Source organism: Trachymyrmex septentrionalis, unplaced genomic scaffold (assembly GCF_001594115.1).
Source record: "Trachymyrmex septentrionalis isolate Tsep2-gDNA-1 unplaced genomic scaffold, Tsep1.0 scaffold37, whole genome shotgun sequence".
Lineage (NCBI taxonomy): Eukaryota > Metazoa > Arthropoda > Insecta > Hymenoptera > Formicidae > Trachymyrmex > Trachymyrmex septentrionalis.
In genome coordinates this window covers 3,123,863-3,144,312 of record NW_017305536.1, presented here as the reverse complement: position 1 = coordinate 3,144,312, position 20,450 = coordinate 3,123,863, and the positions used below count along the sequence as shown (strand labels likewise).

The 20,450-nt window shown below is 34.3% G+C and overlaps 3 protein-coding genes across 9 annotated transcripts in view; 2 read left to right on the top strand and 1 right to left on the bottom strand.

Annotated features, from left to right (window-relative positions):
- Nucleotides 1–171: 171 nt before the first annotated feature.
- LOC108750474 (ATP-dependent DNA helicase 2 subunit 1-like) lies at nt 172–3,842 on the top strand. 2 transcript variants are annotated; one of them, XM_018489931.1, is made up of 9 exons: nt 172–230; nt 697–845; nt 1,048–1,219; nt 1,308–1,737; nt 1,823–1,922; nt 2,260–2,503; nt 2,884–3,045; nt 3,131–3,355; nt 3,727–3,842. In XM_018489931.1, the coding sequence occupies exons 2-9, from the start codon at nt 699–701 to the stop codon at nt 3,840–3,842; spliced, it is 1,596 nt and encodes a 531-aa protein (XP_018345433.1). In that variant the 5' UTR covers nt 172–230; nt 697–698. The 2 variants fall into 2 exon arrangements, with proteins under 2 accessions (XP_018345433.1, XP_018345432.1); XM_018489930.1 differs by lacking the exon at nt 172–230 and adding an exon at nt 250–440.
- An 868-nt stretch (nt 3,843–4,710) lies between these two features.
- LOC108750530 (guanine nucleotide-binding protein subunit gamma-1) lies at nt 4,711–5,342 on the bottom strand. The gene is made up of 2 exons (XM_018490014.1): nt 5,140–5,342; nt 4,711–5,032 (listed from the first exon to the last, which is right to left on the bottom strand). The coding sequence occupies exon 2, from the start codon at nt 5,025–5,027 to the stop codon at nt 4,815–4,817; it is 213 nt and encodes a 70-aa protein (XP_018345516.1). The 5' UTR covers nt 5,028–5,032; nt 5,140–5,342; the 3' UTR covers nt 4,711–4,814.
- A 404-nt stretch (nt 5,343–5,746) lies between these two features.
- Nucleotides 5,747–20,450, top strand: part of LOC108750725 (syntaxin-binding protein 5) — a 43,430-nt gene continuing 28,726 nt past the window's right edge. For all 6 annotated transcript variants that reach the window (XM_018490408.1, XM_018490412.1, XM_018490406.1 and 3 more), the window contains exons 1-2: nt 5,747–5,768; nt 6,898–7,618. In XM_018490408.1, the coding sequence (XP_018345910.1) occupies nt 7,499–7,618 (120 nt within the window). In that variant the 5' untranslated portion in view covers nt 5,747–5,768; nt 6,898–7,498. The remainder of the gene's footprint in view (nt 5,769–6,897; nt 7,619–20,450) is intronic.

Below are 20,450 nucleotides of genomic sequence, written 5' to 3'. Positions count from 1 at the left end.
CTGCATTAGAACTCTCTCATTTTCGCCAATTATAAACGTATACTTATCTCATTTTAAGTTTCAAAAGTGTATACACTAGTTCAACAAAAAAACAGACCCTTTATATGTAACTTGCGATTATTTGCGACGTTAATGCGCACGTGTCAGTAACATGTCAAAGTAGTGAAAAGTAAATAATGACCGCGTTCAACAGAGAAAATTAATCGATTAGCAACAATTAGTCGTTAGCGGTTAGTTTTTTTTTTTTAAATATGATTGGTTCTTACACTTAGATTCAACAAAGAACTAAAGGCAAGAACCAATCATATTAAATAATCACTAAGTGTTGACTGATTAGTTTCTTCTGCTGAACACAGCCAAACTTTCTTCGTTCATAGCAATTCATATAAACAAAAATTCGCAGATTTTTAGTTGACGTTGATTTTAATTTTTCTTCAGAAGTGAGTAATAATACTTTATCATATTTTCCAATTAATTTGTAAATCTAAAATGCCGGTTGTGTATGTATTTGTTGTACAAATTTACAGCAGTATCTTATTTAAAATAACCTCTATATTTAGATCTATTTTTTTTTCATAATCATAAAACATCTTCGAAATTCTAACATCGTTCTAACAACTTCAAAATGTTCATATATGTTTTTCGATATATTATTTAACTGCAAAATAATAGTAATAGATTATATGTCGATAACAGAAATGTCACAAGATGAGGAAATAGATTCGCAAGCAAGTCAGTGGTACGGAGTACGAGAAGCCACATTATTTCTCGTCGATTGTACAGAGAAAATGTTTATGCATTCATCTGATGATAAAAAAATCACTTACATCGAAAAGTTTTTCAAGGTCAGTTATAACATTGCAATGTTAGTTTGAGACTCATTCTTTTTAAATGAACTTTTTACAAGTTTATTTTTCCTCTTTTTTCTCTCACATTAGAAAGAAAAAAAAAAGAAAAGTTGAATGTGTATAAGAAGTTCAGATAAAAGAATGGGACTTGTTGGTTAAAGAGTTACATATAACTGATTGTCGTTCATTATCCTTTCAGCTATACAAACAAATTCTTCGACAAAAGTTAGCATGGAGTATGCAAGATTGGATGGGCATGGTACTATTTGGTACAGAAAAGAGTGACTCAAATTTACCATGGACAAACATTCAGACTCTGCAAGAACTCAGAGTTGTTACTTTGGATGATTTACAACAGATTAGAAAACTAAGCAAGTATAATTTGATACTGAATGTAGCACATTCCCCAAGAATGTGAACCACAACTTTCATTAATTGGTTTTTTGCTAATTTTTACAGCTAAAAGTGGCATGAAGGATTATGAAAGTATGAAATTAAAAAATAATGCTCTGCTTCTTGATGTATTGACATATGCCACGGATATCTTCTTGAAAATAAAAACAGTCCTCACTAAACGTAGAATAGTTCTGATCACTTGTTATAACCCCGACTATTTGGACGACGAAAAGCATCGCATCAGAGCAAAGGCGAAATCTTTAAAGGAGTTGGACATCAATTTACACGTGATCGATTTGAGAAATAATTGGCCGCTTGACGAGTTCTATAAAGATTTAGAAATGCTGTCAAGAAAGATAGAGATAGGTTACAGAAGGACGTCACTTGTTGACTTGGTACAACAGATTAAAGCACCATCTAAAAATATTGCACGCTTATCCTTTCAGATATGCGATGGTTTAGAGATTGATTTAGTGGTGCGTACTCTGGGCAGGTAGGTCTTTGTGTAAGAATAATATTAATTTTGTAATATTATAATTAAATTTTGTACAAACAAAAACGCAAGTATTATTTTACAGAAAACGTAGATGTTTGCAAACAAAGCCATTAAGCAAAGCGACTAATCAAGTTTTATCCAGATCAACCTATTTCAAGGGTACCAATTTTTTCATTGATGAGGTGTATATCTCTCGCTTAATGTAAAAGTTTGTTTAATCTTAATTGGTCTTATTCGTCAGTCCAATTCGTCAGTCAACCTATATTTTCTTTATGTTGTGAAAAATTGTTTATAAGAAATATTTTTTACAATCTTATATAATTTTAAGTTAAATAATCTTATATCTTGGATCTTGACCTTCAAAATGACAAAAAAATTCAATTATTATCAACTTTGAGCAAAGATATATTAATTAAAAAATTAAGATATACTGTGGACCCGCGAATACGAATTCCGATTAGGGTTAAATTACATAAAATATCTTAAATTTATTTCATACATCCGATTTGTTTAATTTAGGAAGACAGTGACAACGAGGAATCTGATTTACCTTTTATGATACCAGAGGAAGTTAACTTGGAAACTAAGGAATTGATCGGTGGTAAGAAGCTGCGTTTCATGCGAAAGGAACTCTTGCGGATAAAGCATTTATATCCACCAGCTATCAAAATAATTGGTGTAAGGCCTATACCCAGTGATCTTTTCAGATATCATGTTAAACGGAAGTACTTTGTTAGAGCGGATTATGGTAGTACTCGTCAAGGTAACGCATATATATAAAATGCACAATAAAAAAATTAATGCGCGAGGTTTAATTTCTTGTGTATCATAAAATTATACAGAGATATACGTGAAATGTGATAACACTATTTGTGATATCACAACATTAATTACTGTAAAGGCTAATCTATATATGCTCTTTGCTTCCTTTTTTGCTTCTATTTTTTGCCTTTTTCTCTTTTTGTGACTATTTTATTGATAATCGTGTCTTTTCCGAAGTTTTTCAATTTTTATCTCATATGAGAGAAAACGAAGGAATAAAATAAGTACGAAGGCAAGAGGTAAAAAGTAAGAAACAGGAAGTAAAGAGCACATTGTAGATTAGCTTTAAAAATGTCAAATGATCATTGTTTCTTTTTGCAGATAATCTATTATTCTTCAGCGCTTTATTAAATAAATGTGCGACTAAAAGTAAAATGATAGTATGCGCGTTCACAATGCGGTTGAATACACAAACTAATCTCTGCTACATGATTCCGAACGCTGAATTGGGCGGCTTTTATTTATCGAAAGTCGCATTTCAAGGTATGTCTAATTATATTTTATATAATTACACTATCAGAGAAAGACTCAAGATATTCTTTACTTGATGAGTTTAATTTTATATTAGGGAACATAGGAGATAAGAGCGAAGCGTTACTACATTATGACACGCAGAATTCTGTATCTGACAAGGAAGTTGATCTGTGGAAAAAAACGATCGACCGACTCGATATGAACTATCATCCGTATAATTTCAAATCTTATAAACTGGAGTGTCAGATACAAATAGTGGAGAAGTTAGCTCTGGACAAAGAACCTGGCCCTCCACCGATTGATTCTATCGAGAAATCATGTAAGTAATATCTACTGAGATAAATAAAAAAATATATTTTTTTTTTCAGGCGAAGTTTGGAAACACTTTTTAAAAACTGATATTTGGGATTACTTATTCAAGTATCCATAATAATGTTTTTTTTAGTAATAATTCTTTAGAGAAGTATCTTAACAGTTGTAATAGTTATTGGCTTTGGTCTAAAAAATTTGATAAATTATTGTAAAAAAATATAATTATGGGTATTTGAGTATGTCAATTCAAAAAATTAAGAGGATAAAAAGTATTTCTGAATTTTTGATCTGGAATGTACAGAGAGTAAAAGATCTCATTACTTGGGTAGAAAAAATAAATTTATATCAAATTATAGATTAATGCTAACTTTTTTTCAGATTTAATGGCTAAACAGAAAACAAGTAATTTAATATCTGAATTTTATAATATGTATCCTGATTTACAATTTATCAATGACGGTCCGACAAAAGCAAAAAAGCCTAGAAAAAAGTAGGAGATATGTTTATTAAAATGTATGTGATTATGCATGGAATATTATGTTACGTGATGAAAATATTTTTAATGATACATAGAAATTTTGTTTTTCGCATTTTCTTGAAAGTTACTTGTATAATAAAGATCTTAAAAAAATAAGTAATATCTAAGTATCTTACTATATAAAAGACAGAAATACTGTTTATTTTTAAATACTACATTTTATTTCATAAATTATGTACTTATATATGTATATATCTGTGAAATTGTATGTTAAAATCTTGCTTCTTTTGTATTTTAATTTTGTTTTGTTATATAATTTCAGTCTTGAAATGGATATAGGTATTTAGAAACTAATTCCAATTAATGCACAATGTAATCATAAAATTTATATAAATATAAACCTATCAGTTTTATTTGGCAATATATAACGTTCTGTTATTAAAATATCCATTGTTATTTTTAATACATTTTATTAGAATAATACTATTATAAATATAGGAAGATAAAATTATTAAGGCACCAAGATGGTAATATTCTGAGAATTTAAATGCATATGAATGTTTAACAATATTTCTATTCATATATGTATATCAAAATACATTATTTTATTATGTTCTATTTTGAATATATCTGCTGCAGTTAGTCATTTTGATTAGGCTGCAAAAGGGTAAGGCACGTGCACATTCCTGTATACCTCACACAGAATGTGTGTTGTTTAACTATGTTTTGAAAAAATCTTATAAACTTTATGCAAAATTTACATTTCTTAACGGCAAATGTTAAGGTAGAAAATTCAAATTTTTGCACACTTTCAATAATCTTATATAAATATGTATCATAAAATAATTTAAATAGAAAATTACTTAGATCCTACAATCTTGAATATATATACTTATTACTGCAACAAATCAATGCACAATTAAAAAGATGCAAAGTGATATTATCATTAGTTCTCTCCTGTGCCATCTTTTACTTCAAGCACGCAGGCTTAAAGTACGACACAGGTGCTTTTCTCACGAAAGGGATTCGACTTCTGTGATGAGAAGCCCACCAGCAGGCAATCCTCCTGCTCGTGCTCGGTGATGTACTTCATGATGTCTTCGACGGCTTTGCTCACCGTGATCCGCTTCAAAGCGGCTTCGCGGCGCAGCTGCTCCGTCACTTGGCGTTGCTGTTGCAAATTCGACATCACCATGTCCATAACAACTGTATGCGTAAGAGACAAGTCAGAAAGTGTCAAACTAGAATTCTCGCACAGGGGAAAACAGAAGAACGTGTGAAAGGGGAAATACACCACGAATTTAAAAGCTAACCTGGACTTGGACCTGGTACGATGCTTCAATCTCTTACAGATGACGGAGAACCTTCTCTCTCGATAATTCGGATCTTTCTTTCCGCCGCGAAAAGTAATCAGTAGACTGACTTCTTTCACGCTCTTCACGATCCTCACGATTTATCCTGATTTATCCTTTCCGTACCAAATGTGTTAATTGGTGCCAATCCCTCAAGGTGTACTCACATGTGCAACAAATTGCACGCGTGCGACGCGTTGATTGGCCGACAAGCATCTCGTAAAGATGTGTTATTAGAAATTGAATCAAAGGAGGACGTTCTGAAATAATTAATCGTATAATTAAAACATAACTAATTAATTATGAATAAATAATACTGGGTGCGGCGCCAAAATCCGGACAAATTTCAAATTGAAATTCCCTCCGTTCAATACCATTAGTCAATAACATAGATGTCGCGATTGGCAGTCAAATAGCTTGACGCATGTACTAAACCATCATAACCTCGAAACAGTCGCAATGTTGAAACCAAGTGCGGAGTACAACTGAAGAGCCGCGATTATCGAAAGTATTCGCGCCTGGCGCTCGGCGACAGAAATCATTCGGTTTTTCGGGTATCCGAGATCGACTGTGTATGATGTCTTCGCAAAGTATCATGAGATTAATTTAAATATTTACATGTGATCATTATGATTGTTGATCATTCGAAAAACAATGATGCTGTCTCAATTAAAATATTATAGATGAAAGTAATGCTTTCTAACGTGTTAATGTTTGAATAATAATATCTAATAATAATGATAACTAGATAATAATAATAATAACAGCATTTTGATTAATTTTAATCGACAGTTAATCCATTGGAATTGATCAATCGCAGCTACAGTCGTTAAGCGAAATGACATGCGATTCCAATGGACTAATCGTCAATTAAACTTAATCGGAGTTGGTTGAAGTGGCTTTAAAGGACTCTGCTCACAATGAAGGAAATATAAGGAACAAGAATAAATATAAAATATTAAAGAAATAAAAAATTAGAGATCAAAATTAAAGTTAAGAACTGCATGCAATAAAAAGAAATATTAGGAACAAATTTAAATATAAAGATTTCAACTCATTGATCAGAATAATTGAGTGTTGATGATTCTATTGAATTAATTTGAATTAATTTTTTTTAAATGATTTAATTTTAAGCATAACTGACAACGATTTCGTAACGATATGGTTTGTACAAGAATTTAATTAATTAAGGGTTAAATAATTAACTTTATTTAACATCCAATTTTTTCTTAAGTGTAGCGTCATTATTATGATTAATTATATAATTTTTGATTCTGTGAAGAAAAATATACAAGAAAATAAAACGATCCCTGAAAAAGTCGTACCCTTTTTTTCTTAGCCAACAGTCACGAGACGCGAATACTTAAGGTCTGTTTTTTATTACTGCACTCTGAATCGATGGAATAAATTGAAATAAACGTATATTTGTTTCATTTCAACTTGCACTGTGTGTATTAGTTCAAAAAGTGCAGGAATAAAAAACAGACCTTTAGACGAGAAGCCGGAGAATAGCATATATAATCTTGAATAGTTTAGAATGAGCTGTGCCCCCAGGGCCCGTAAGCGCCCGTGACCCCGGACGCGTCGCACGTCATTGCGCGAATTCGACCAATCGCGAGCGCTCGCCGCTCGCGATTGCGCGGCGAGCCGTGGCGCGCACCGCGCCTGCGCAGCACGGCGCTTGCGGCCGTGCGAAACTCCACATGAGCCTGTTGCCAGTTATTGATCGTTGCGCGATTAAACAACACCGCATTGCTGTCAACTACGAAAACACAGGAGCTTCGCCACGTCTCGGTCTGCGCTCGGCGTTCCAGCGTACGGCGTAAAAGCATTGGGGACGGCCGTGAGGTTCAACCGACAGTCATCGTTCCTCCTAAAGTGTTTAACGATTCTACCACCGAACCCTCGAAGCAAACCGCTGGTGCGCGACGCGAGAGAAACGGACAACACACGATTGCGGCATCCCGTCTGTATCTCTGTGACACAGCGCGACGCGGCGCGGAGCGGAGCGGAGCGGCTCCACTGACACGTCTGCTGACACGTACTGTCAAAATGTAGAGAAGATCAACATCGACGACGGCGGCGGCAGCAGCAACAGCAGTGCTTTCAACGTCGAGAACTTGATCGCGCCAGCGAAAGAGAGAGAAAGAGTGAAAACATGTCATTGGATTTCCGCGAATGAGCCCGGAGCAAAGAAAGAGAGAGAGAGAGGAGCCACGGCGAGCCAGATTTTTGAATTCCTGGCCGTGATTTTGTAGACGGACGGCGGCGATTGCACATGTGATCCCCCCTGAGTGGTCGACCCCATTTGGCAGACGCGATGAAGAAGTTCACGATCAAGGGTGTACTCGACGGGTTCCGGTCGTCGGTCCCGCAGCCCACTAAACCCGACCAGGAAATCATCGAGAATCTCAGGCCGGAGCACTTTCAAGTTAAGAAGGTCAGTACGAGAGGGTTCACTCTGGTATCCCTCCACCCCTTTTCAACTCCCACTTCACCCACTTTCCCTGTTCGCCCTAATTAAAGTGGACCTGTCGATAACACGCCGTACTCGGCGCATTTTTCACAGACCTTCGCTGATCCAGAGAAGACTTTCAGAGAAGTCTGACGATGTGCGAAATCGCGGTAAATTTCGGACTATCGTGCGAAATGAGATCTACCGCGGGGTTTTTTCCTTCCTCGCGGTATTTAACGATTGACTGAATGACGCAAGTCGCGCAATTAGAAATTTTATGGGGTCAGTCGTAACTCGTAATGTAAGGGAAAGTATTACGCCATCGGGAGGCGGACGAGTAGATAGTGGTTGTTTTCAACGAGAGATACAAATGATATGGTGCAACACAGAGTTATCATATCTAAATCACGAGAAAAGGGTACATATGTACATTTTTTTAAAAAAAGATAACAATCCGGGAGCGGAAGAAGGGAGTATAATTTTATGCATTAAGTAGATATTTAATAAAATGAAATTTCTAAATCAATTTTTATTGATAACTTGTATTAATATAATTTTATAAATATAAAATTATAATTAATCAATTTTACGGTCTCAAAAGAGTACAGTTGATCCTAAATACAGTGAATCATTACATCCTTGTTGCTTGTCAATATTAAACAAGGATGAATTCACTGGAAAGAATAATTTTGCTCAAGTATCTAAAAATTTAGCTAGACACAAATTTAAAAATAATTTAATTGGACTAAATAATTATGTAAAATGCTCAAATTGATTGCTAGAATGTAAAATTTTTTTTCAACATTGCTTGAGATTCTTGCAGTATACATAATTATTTTTACGACAAAATTATTTTTACACTAAAAAAAATATCTTGTTGAAAAAGAACGAACTGTAGAAGATTTTAATTATATCAATTGGAATTTCGATTATCTCAACTAGAATTTAGTAGATTTAACCAGAAAATTCTAATTCGGCTATTTTCAATCAGAATTTCAATTAATTCAACTAGACATTTTTCTCAGTATAGCTTATTATCTAGCTAAATATTTAGATACTTTAGCATTCTTTTCATGTATGTCTCTCTCTCTCTCTCATTTCAAATGACTCATTTGTCTTTTATTTGGAAAGCACTTGCAACATTAATTATTAATGGGACGCGCAAAACTCGTTCGTTACATTATATAATGGAGCAGGAAGAAAAAGGAAGAAGCGAGATAATTAGATCCAAATTGGATTCAACGATTGGAAAGATTCAGCCTCATTCGCGTTTTATTCGTCATTTATCTTAAGTGCAGCGCTCGAAGGATCGTTCGCATAAAAGCCTGTTTTCCTTGAGACCACCATCTCGTCCCGGCTCTCGAGCTTTCTGCTCTTTGCTTTGTGTAAACAACCCCGGTATGCCAGTAAATGCACCGTGTCAATATCGAAAGCTTACGTAATCCGAACTCATTGGCATTCATATCGCTGAATAAATTCATATCAATTGCATCGCGCTATCCGTTAACTCTATCGAGTACTCCATTTTCGTGAATGCATCCATGATCTATATTGTGATCTATTGACTCCTGGATCTAATGAAGCATTGAGAAAAATCATCTGATTGGATTAAATAGTAATTCTGGTGGAAAACGGACGAATCAGAATTTTCTGATTAAATCTACTAGAAAGTTCGGATAACTAGAACCCTGTTTGATATAATTAATTCTGGTAAAAATAAGAAGTAGAGTTTACCAGAAATATTATATCAACCAGAATTTCGATTATCTCAACTAGAATTGTAATACATTTAATCAGAAAATTCTGATTTATCCATTTTCAACTAGAAATTTTTTTTAGTGTGTAGGTTTAAACTGTCTACTCAGTAAACACCAACCTACACCTATTCAGTAAACATCAACGAACAGTAACATAACATAATAACGTTATAATTTCACACGCAATATAACGACTGATTCAAGTTCACAATGCTCGTGAGCATCATTTGCCCTTGTTTAACATTTCATAAACAACAAGGCTGAAATGATTCTTAAGGGATGTTAGCTTGAATTGGACCACGACCTAAATGTAATAATAACATGTGTTGTACATAACAGTTATAATACGAAAGCTTGCAACAACATTACTGTAACGTTTACAATATTGCTGGAATGATTTGTGCTGGACGAGATTGTTAAATGTGAAATTATAGTACTGATGTCATGCATATTATGTACTATTAATTGGTGTTTGCTGGGTATTTTGTTCTATTACAAAAATGATACATGTGAAAGTCACGTATCGGGTATAAAACAAATACGTAACATGACTTTGATATATATGATTCTTGTAAAAGAGAGAGAACAAAGTAAGCACCTTTTGAACTTGTTTCACTAAATTCAGAAGAGATATCGAGTCTTTGTCCATGGATGTACGTATTCTATGAAAGAAGAGAAGATTGAACACAGCAATAACGATTTTGCTGAAGTATCTAAAAATTTAGCTCTAACAAAATTATTTTTAGATCTGTATGATAGAAAATATTTTGTTAGTCTATCGAAATAATTATGTGGGAAACTCAAGCATGATAAGCAATACTATAAAAAATTTTGATTGTAATTCTAACAGTCAGCTTGAGCGTCCTATATGAATTATTTTGATGATTCAGATAAAATTGTTTTCAGATCTGCATTTAGTTAAATTTTTAGATACTTCAGCAAAACCGTTCTTTTGTGAAGAAAACAAATGTACTTCTTAATTTTGTAATTTCCCGTTCTGGATAGAACACAAATTCATAAAGTAAAATTATAATGACAAATATAGTGACAAATAAGGTCATGATGACGTCCTGTGATATCATTATAACTTCTGTGTTCTACCTGGAGTCCTTGGTTCTTCTTTAGAAAAGGGATCCTCTGAGCGAGAGTACGATTCGTGCCACATGCTCGCGTCCATGTCCAGTTTCTACAGTTAAATAATTCTGAAATCGTGCCTCAGAATTAAATACACTCGCGAGACACGCGAACGCGAGCCGTGCAAGGCGGATTCGCGAAATTCGTCGAAGACCTCAGTTTGTCTAGCTTTGGGGTATAAACCTATAAACCCGAGAAGCGTAAACATCCCCCCAACGGCTGTCGATACTTGCTTCACGTCGCATGAGGTATCTCCAGCTTGTCTGGGTTTGTCTGGCTTTCGTGCACCGAAACTGTCCCCGTCTATTTACTTACTCCAACGAGTAACTGTCGGTGAAGCTGATATCGACTATCGTGCTTCGCGGTATGCCGTTCGTGCGAATATCCGTTACGCGGTCGAGGAACAGATAACAGGCTGATATACGAATAAGGGAAATACGAGCGAGAGAAAACACAAGCGAACGATTAAAGAAGACGCGTTGTTCCTACATTGTCTGTCCTGAGTCTGACTGCATTAATTGGAATCCTGAATCAGAATTTTCTGGTTAAATCTACCATAATTCTAGCTGAGATAACAAAAATTCTGATTGATATAGGACGTTTTTTCACGTTATACAACCAGAAGCGATCACGATTAAGGCTATCTTCGTCTTCAAGGATCAAGAAGACGAAGATAGCCGTGGTCGCTTATTATCGTTAATTTTGATTGCATAACGAAAAAAACTTCAATGATCAGAATCTGGTTGCGCCGCGTATCTTCAGGTCCGTTTATTATTCCTGTACTGGAACTGCGCTGGAACTGTCTTTCTCACTTTTGTCGAATATCAAGCAAATACCCACTTCATTTGAAGTTCCAAAAGTGTACGTTAGTCCAGCTCTATAGAAAACAGACCTTTTGTTACACGCCTTCCAACCCCCGATCGATCTTCCGATTCCGTTTCTCGGCCTTCGCGATCTCGGCGAGCATTGCAATTTTAATTCGATCGCTCGTGGGACGCGCGTCGCCTCGGCGATGATCAATTCAGACCGACACCTTTCACACGTTTACCTTTCGCATTTGTCCTTACGAAGCTGCAGCACATCAAAAATCGCCAAGTAGATCGCCGTCATAAACGAGGTCACGATTGCGATTTTCACGGCGAGTCGAACTTGAACGACGCAACGCGCGCTGCATTGCACATTTTTGCCTGCGCTGAAATCATCGCTCGATGCGCGTAGGCGATCACATATAGTCGTCACTATTATTTTAATTTTCTCGCTCGAGGCGAGGATGATGACATTCGAGCTTCATGTACCTTTCTTGGCGTACTGAAAAAGAAGTCTGCACTGAGAAAAATTTCTCGCTGGAAATGAATGAACCAGAAGATTCTAATTGTATCAGTCAGAATTCTGATAATTTCAACTCGAATTACAAGTTTAATCAGAACCTTCTGATTTGTCTATTTTTAACCAAAATCCCAATTAATGCAACCAGACTCTCCGTGCGATAATAATAACTATATTTTATATTTTATTATTGCGACACTTCCTCCTTTGGGATGATTCCATTATAATTTAATATAATTATTTTACTAGCATTAATACCCTGCAGCTTGACTTAGAGCCTTTTAATCGATGTTTTCTATATTATTTGAATACTAATCAAGACTCAGATTATAATTATGAAAGCTTTGGTGAAATAATTTTAATCAAATATTTGGTTATATATAATATAACGAAAATCAACTAAATGCATAACTTTATTTTTCTGAATATTATCTTACTTTTCTAATTATTACCAAACAGTTAATTATTACATTTTATTATGCTCTGTTAAATTATACCTAATTTGAATTATTTTTAATTATTTCTATAATTAAATTCATCACTGCTCAACATATCGTTAATTTAAATAAAATAATAAGCAATAGAGTTGAACAATTTAACTGGAGAAAATGTTTTAAATTTGATTCGAATTTAATTTAATTATTTACTGAAGTGTATATGTTAATGTAGACATTGTTTATTTTGGTATCAATTATATTTATTTACATTTTGACACACATGAAGTTAAAAATAACAAAATGTTGTTTAATCCAAGGGATTGGGTTAAACCATTGATCCTTTGATATTTAACAGTGTGTTTGGTAATATTTACTAAATACTAAATATTGCATCGTACGCTAAATAAAATACTTTTGGTAGCTATAGCATATCTTTTTTTTTTTTCGATGTATTTTTGCGCTGATTCGACATGCAATTTTCCATTCGACGTTCTCCACACGAGACGGAGATGCAGAGCTGACGTAGCGAGAAATTCTCAGGGCAGTCGATTAGACGTGGCTGTAGTTTTTACTCGTGAAGGAATAAAACACGCAAATCTGCGCTTATCTCGCATTCGTTTCCTCATTTATATATGCATCGGCGAATAACGGCGTGCATTTGAAATAGCCATGTATTATTCCGCGACACAAAACTGCCGCGTTCTTTCTCGGAAACGATGATACGCCTGCATGCGTTGCATAATTACTGATGGTTTCATCCAGAACACTCGGGCGGTTTATCGCCCGACCTGACATTTGCATACATTCCACGGAAATGCACCGCTAAAATTTCGGTGCAACGCTAATACATTTAGGAACATCCTAATGAATATTGATCGCGGGTCTTAACAGAAGGGAACATTTGACTTATTGTTAGCGTCGAACAGAAATTTACTTCGGTCAATATAACAGATTATGAAGTTAAAGAGCAATTTCTCTCCTCTTCAAAGGAAATTCTTGTGAAAGTAAATACAAAATTAGAATAAGGCTAATACACGGAAAGAACGATTTTGTATTTACACTGTGAAAAGAATCTAGTTGCATTAATTGGAATTCTGGTTGAAAATGGAAATCAGAATTTCTGGTTGAATTTATTACAATTCTAATTGAGATGATCAGAATTCTGATTAATCAGAATCTTTTGGTTCCTTGATTTTTAATTAGAAATTTTTTTTAGTATATAAATATCTAAACATTTAATTAAGATAAGATCTGAAAATAATTATGTTAAATTATTAAAATAATTATGTACGTATTAAAATAATTAATTGCATTTTAAATTTTTTGAAGTGAAACCTCCATCAAAAGAGTGAAAATATAACTACATTAAAAAAAAAATAAATAAAAATATTTTACCTCTTGAAAAAGAGTGAAAATTGTCACTTTTTCAAGAAGTGAAATATTTTCATTCTTTTTTAAAAGTGATTGTATTTTCACTCTTTTGGAATGAGATTTTATTCAAAGAAATTTAGAGAGAAATTTAGAGTGTAGAAGATTCAAGTATGGCAATAATGTTGAAAAAACAATATTAATTAAAAATCGATATATTTAACACAAATACACAAATTAGATCAAATCGGGGCTTAGTGCTTAATATTTTTATATGAATTTTCCAATTCAAACAAGCTGCGCACCGATTATTTATTGATCTTGAAACGCAATCTTAAACTGGATATTTTTCATAATAAATTCTCTACAATGTTTTAAAGATGCTTATTAGCAATATTGAATTGCTTGTCAATTTAATTTGTAATATTATATACTTTTGCTTCAGTTTAAAACTGTGTTTTAAGACCGACAAATAAATCGGCGCACAATTTGCTTGAGCTGGAAAATTGTATCATGAAATTCATACAAAAATATTATTAGCCATCAAGACTCGTTTTAACCAAATATGGTCCTCTTTGCTTATTTATGATGCAAAACGTTTTGACATTTTAACAACCAGCTTGAATGTCCTTACATAATTATTTTAATGGTTTAATAAAGTTATTTTCACATCTGTGTATTTAATTAATAGCGATTTTAATTGGATACACTCGGTGCACACTGGCCATCATACACAAATTGACGTAAAGATGTGTGTTTAATATAAATATAGAAATAGTTAAACCGTGAAATATTTATTATGCTTTTATGAGTAAAATATGTGTATTATTAATTCGAACTTTTTCACTTTTATACTTACATTAGATTAAGATTACTCAGTGTACAACGACTTCAATAATGCAGTGCATTAATGCGTTCAATCGAATTCGCTATAAATTTTTTAGATACTTCAGCAAAATCGTTTCTTTCTGCGTAAAAGTAAAAATAATTAATACGTAAGAAAGTTGAAAGTTTTGGTCCGAGCCGTTAAAACGTTCAACTTTCTTCTGTATTATTTATTACTTTAGTAAATAAACTGCGCACTTTATCCACACTCGACTCTTAGCCTCGTTTTAATTTTATATTTATTTCACTTCAAGAGTCTTTAGCTGCTCGTTTAAATTTTGAAATTCCTATCAGGAGCCATACGTAATTTCTCCGTTACGCTCAGCGTTCGACAGGCGCCGATAAAATGACGAGAGGAACAGGCGGAAGTTGAAAAATCGTCTACTCGCGTTTGCGAGCGTCGCACTTTATCGTATCTATCTCGATATTTCTCGTATCTCATTTTCGACACATTACAGGAACGCGAGATTGACGTGCGTCATCATTATGAACGCGATCGAAGCTTATGTCGATTATTATTTTTAATTTATCGTTTAATTTTTCGTACGCAAATTCCACGGGCAATAAAATGCGGAGGGGTATCATTTGTACTTTCAATAAAGGCAATTTATAGGAGACACATGTGACAGATCTGTCAATACGTCGCGAGTTATGATGACTCGCTCTCTTGTGGGCTCCGCAGCTACATGCAATATCGTCAATAAGGAATCGTATTGTGTGATGTACCCCAGAACTACCTGCCGAGCGCATTGATAAATAACGACCTCTCGTAACTCGGCGCAGGGACTCGATCTTTAATTATTTACAATTACTACGATTCTCTTTATGTGGCAGTAAAGCGATCGTGGCCCCGAATTTTTTTCATTCACGGCGATCCCTCACGTCGGAGAACGTCACCGCGATAAAAGTGAGATGAGCGTGGCGCGTATATAAATCCACGGGAAACGCGAGATTCCCCCTCCCCCCCCCCTCCGTTAAAAGATAACTCTTTTCGACCGTTTATCGCACAACTCACTCTCTTCCTCCGAGCGAGCGCGAAACGTAAAAGGTGACGAGAGCAAAGAGAGAATAAAAGAAAAATATGGCACAGAGAAACAGGGAGGTAAGTATGTAGGTGCGAGTGCTACCTTTGCGAGAAATTAGAAATTACGCCGCAACGTACATTCATTTGAGCACGCGCGTATCTGAATCTGTCAGCAAGGCGGAAATAATGGCCCCCGGCGTTGCAGCTGCGCTAGCAGGTCGTATAATAGAAAATGCAGAAATGAATAAATTTCAGCTCGCAATGCAAAAGCGACGATATACCGTGTCAGGTACGTGCAGGGCGCACCTTTTTAATTTTTCTTCCGGATAGAACCACGAGGTAGATATTACTTCATCCAGAAAGGATCTATTATGTGATCGACGGTACCTTCTCTTTGTTCGACTCCATCCCGAAAAGGAGGTTTTATCGGGAATCTCACGTGGCCCCGAAATCGGACGAGATCCAATCTTGAAGAGCGGAATTCTCGGTGGTTTCCCGTGAATCCGATTTAGCGTCCCCCGCATATTTTTCATTACTCTTCACAATGGACGACCGTAGGAATCGTATGAATAATTACTTCCTTTATGTAAATAATTTTATTTAGAGCACCATTTATTTATCTGCGCTCTTCCGGCACACCACTTGCATACGGACAGAACGGTTTTGCCTGACGTATCTAAAAATTTAGCGAAATATTTGAAAATAATTTTTGCCAGTAATTGTAAAGTATTTATAAAGGACGTTCACGGTTGTTAGAACGTCGAAACTTTTTTACAGCGTTGATCATCATCACTTGGGCTATTTATAAAATTATTTTGATAGTTCAACAAAGTCATTTTCAAACTTTTATCTACTTATTTTTAGATACCTACTCCAGCAAAATCGTTCTTTCGATGCAATTTTGGAGTGAATGACACTTTTTTATATCCTGCGCCGTTTTGCATGGTTTTATGAAAAGGGGGGAAAAAAAAACGGAATGAAAAAAGCGGACACGAAGCCGATGCACGCTCGTCAAAGTTTTCACTAGCGGAAAATTGATAGCAACCTTGATATTGAGCTGACATTGTCGTGGGCATTTCGCCGCATCTATCATTCCGCTATATCTTCTATATGCGCAATGTCGTAACTCCTGGACCAAACCGCAGACATCAATTTTTGTTCTCCGTACCTCGAAGACAACGCGAATAATCGAGGATGCGCTCAAGGCCGAACGAATTGCCGCTCGAACGAACAGCGATCTAGATTTCAAGGAATTTCAAACGATGTCGAATATTTTTGAAAAGCGTCACGTACCGATGTATGAAATTTATGTCGAGAGAACTCTCCAGCAAAAATCCCTGAGATTCATCAATTTTATTGGTTTTTCGTTGCATTGTTTACACGGAAAGAATGATCTTGCTGAATTATTTAAATATTTAGCTAGATACAAATTTGAAAATTTGTATATTGGATCATCAAAATAATTTTATTGGACGGTAATGTTGCAAAAATTTGCCGTTTATTCGGAGAAAAAGATAAAATGATAGGAAACTGTAAAAGTGACAACTGCGTCAGTTTTATATGTAGAATTAATGTACATAATTGAATAAGATATTTTATAGGATAGTTATCATAATTGTAAAATAGTTTGCTCAACTATGTGTTATCGCGACTGTAAAACAGTTTATTTAATTTTAAAGTATATAATTGTTCATAACACATACTTTAATTATTCATAATATAAGACTTGTATGTTTGTCACTTATGCAGTTGCCAGCACTTTTTTTTTTAATGTTCTAGCATTCAGCTTGAATGTTCAATTTAATTATTTTGGTCCAGTATAATTATTGAGATCTAGCTAAATTTTTAGATCTTTGAGCAAAATTATTCTTCCCACGTAACAAAATTCAACTAGTTCTTTTTTACGATTGTATCGATTCGCGGACACACGCGGAAAACAGTTAATTAAATATTATCTCGGTAACATAAAAGTGATATAAACATATCTCGTTGTAATACCGTGAATGAATGCTAGGAAGCTGATATAACCATATCGTAGGAGATAGAATTAATTGGTTATTAAATGCGGAGCTGTATAAAGATAAATGTCGTTTTTGCTTACAAATTTACGCCGCCCTTGCGTGTGGGTTTTTATAATACAATATGTCCGTTTTACCGTTTTAATTTGTTGAATGCTATGATTCCATTGTTTTACTTATTTATCTGGCTGATGAAAATTGGAGGATATTAGGAAGCAGAATTCATTTTGCGTTTATCTAATTTTTATACAGAAAGAATGACTTTGCGAAAATTCTAAAAATCTAGACAGACATAGATCTGAAATTAATTTTATTGGACCATCAAAATATTTATGTAAAAATCTTAAGTATAATAAATAATGTTGTAAGAAATTTTCATATTTTAGCAATCAGATTGAGCGTCCTACATTATTGTCTTGATATTCAACAAAATTATTTTCAGATGTGTACCTACAGCTAAATTTTTAGATACTTCAGCAAAACTGTTCTTTTCGTATAGTTCTTTAGTTAGGAAAAATCTTTCGCTACACGCGACCCAATCTTCTGGAAATAGGCTGATCCTGAACGACCTTTATGATGGTCTATAAACTTATGTAAATATATGCTTTCTTACGGTTATATGTATACATTTCGCGTCTGCCAAAACGGATATGGAAACGAAGCGGTGATCAATCGGCGAATTTGTGTATTTTCAGAGGCGTTTGAACGTGTTGCTATATTGCGGCTAGCGTGGCTCAGGGAAATTTTTATTCATGCCGTAGGGAAAGAGTACAAACGTGGCCTGACATCGTACGTGCATATGTGTGTTTGCTCGCGGATTGTCGCGCCTGCAGGGCGTCGGGTAAGCCCCGTCCTGTCGCCGCAAATTACAATACAATCGTCACGCTATAATACGATCGAGTGAAACGCTTTCTGCCTGACGATAATCCGTACCCGCCGCGTCACGTGAGCGGATTAATTTCTGCGGTCGCGAAATTACATCTGCCACGGGAAATCTCTTTTTCTCCTTCTCTCTCTCTCTCTCTCTCTCTCTCTCTCTCTCTCTCTCTCTCTATTTTTTTCTTTTTTTTTTATTATTATTTTAGTTCCTATTTCTCTGTAATGTCAAGTTTACTTTATCAACTGTATTTTGTTTAGCGCTTGAAAGAATGCTTGCCATAGAGCGTTCAATAAATGGTGATATCTATATTTGTCTATCTATTTATCTATCCATCCATCTCTCGTTTTGCATTATACTTAATTTAAATTTCTTCCCAGAATGCAGAAGTGTGAATTTTCAAACAAACAGATTAAGGATCGCTAAATTTGTTTAAACACAACGTATCTTTTTAGAATTAGGTCGATAGTTTCGCGTCATCAGCGTTCTCATGTAGAACAACACTTTCCTCGTATGAGCACGAGAGCGACCAACAACTTTCAACGTTTGCTCGCAAATTAGAAATTTAACAATTTTGAAGTCCATCGATGCTGCGTTGTGATAAGCATTGTTAAGGATCGCGTCCGTTTGACCGATGCGATTTCTGACCTGATTTTATTCGCACGCAATGAAGCGATGAAGGTATAAATGAACCGTGTAAAAAATCTTCGATATCGCTGCGTTGATAGAAAAAGTGACACATCTCAAACTTAGCAATCTTTTAAGTAGAGCACTTTAAAAATTCTTTGGAACTGAAAATTCGAACAACGTTTTAATTTCACTTTCTATGTTACTTTTAATTTTATATATATATATATATATATATATTGTATTCTTTAAAACTATGTCATGAGTTTCCAAAATTTAAACACTGTAATCCTCCCCTACAGCACGAAATATTTTAATACAGCAGCAATATTTTAATAGTGCTCTATATTGTTACAAAATTGCAGCAATATTGTTGAAATTTAAATATTATATTGAAAATTTTGCAATAATATTATAAAATATTTTAATTTTAATATTTCGTAGGAAATATTATCGTAATTAATCGTAGGTAATATATTGCTGCAATATTATAATTCAAGATGTAAGTTCGCGGCCCCGTCATGAGATAGATGCGTTTCTCGTAAGAAAAAAATAAGATAATAAGAAGTCTATAAGAAGATGTATATAAAATGAGTTGGCGAATCTCCTAGAGATTCCCAACATTTTTTTAGTGTACTTTCTAGGCCCCCAAATGTTTTTTGACGTTTATAACATTATCGTATGTATTTTGGAATATGATGCTAAGCAATATGTAATATCAATTAATAAAACTGGATTAATTATCGAAATATTACATAATGTGCAGCAATATTTCTGTAATATTTCTCTAAATATTGCAGCAGTATTTTATGAAGTATTGTAATTTTTCAAAATAATATTGCTGCATTATTGCTGTAATATTTCGCGCTGTAGGGGCTAGTATATAGTATGTAAACTTCATCCCTTATAAAAGTTGTGACATTTTCCATACAAGCAAATGAGCTACAGATGTGTTTTATCACAAAAATACATTTAGGTCAAACGTTTGGAAACAATTTAAAAAAAATCAACATTTTTGGAATTACTTAAATATCAAGAATAATGGCTGCGCTCAACAGGAAAAGTTACTTTGCAACTATTGTAAGATTCTTTAATATGTGATTGTGTGAGTTTGCCTTTCTTCACTGTACTAAATTATATTACAGAATCTTACAACAGTTACAAACTTTTTTAAACGTAGTCATTTCTTAACAATAACTCTTCAGATTCAGTGACAGTTATTGGACCAAAAGAATTATTATCAAAAAATAGTAGATATGGCTACTTGAATAAGTAATCCCAAAAATGTCAGTTTTTAAAAAGTGTTTCCTAACTTTTGGTCTGAAATGTATATTAATCTTAAGGTTAATTTTTTTTTATTGTCT

Bases quoted from the DNA above. Each gene is read 5' to 3' on its own strand.
- LOC108750530 (XM_018490014.1), bottom strand. From the start codon at position 5,027: ATGGACATGGTGATGTCGAATTTGCAACAGCAACGCCAAGTGACGGAG.
- LOC108750474 (XM_018489931.1), top strand. From the start codon at position 699: ATGTCACAAGATGAGGAAATAGATTCGCAAGCAAGTCAGTGGTACGGA. The intron at 846-1,047 runs GTCAGTTATAAC...TTATCCTTTCAG, and splicing joins ACATCGAAAAGTTTTTCAAG to CTATACAAACAAATTCTTCG. The intron at 1,923-2,259 runs GTGTATATCTCT...TGTTTAATTTAG, and splicing joins CCAATTTTTTCATTGATGAG to GAAGACAGTGACAACGAGGA.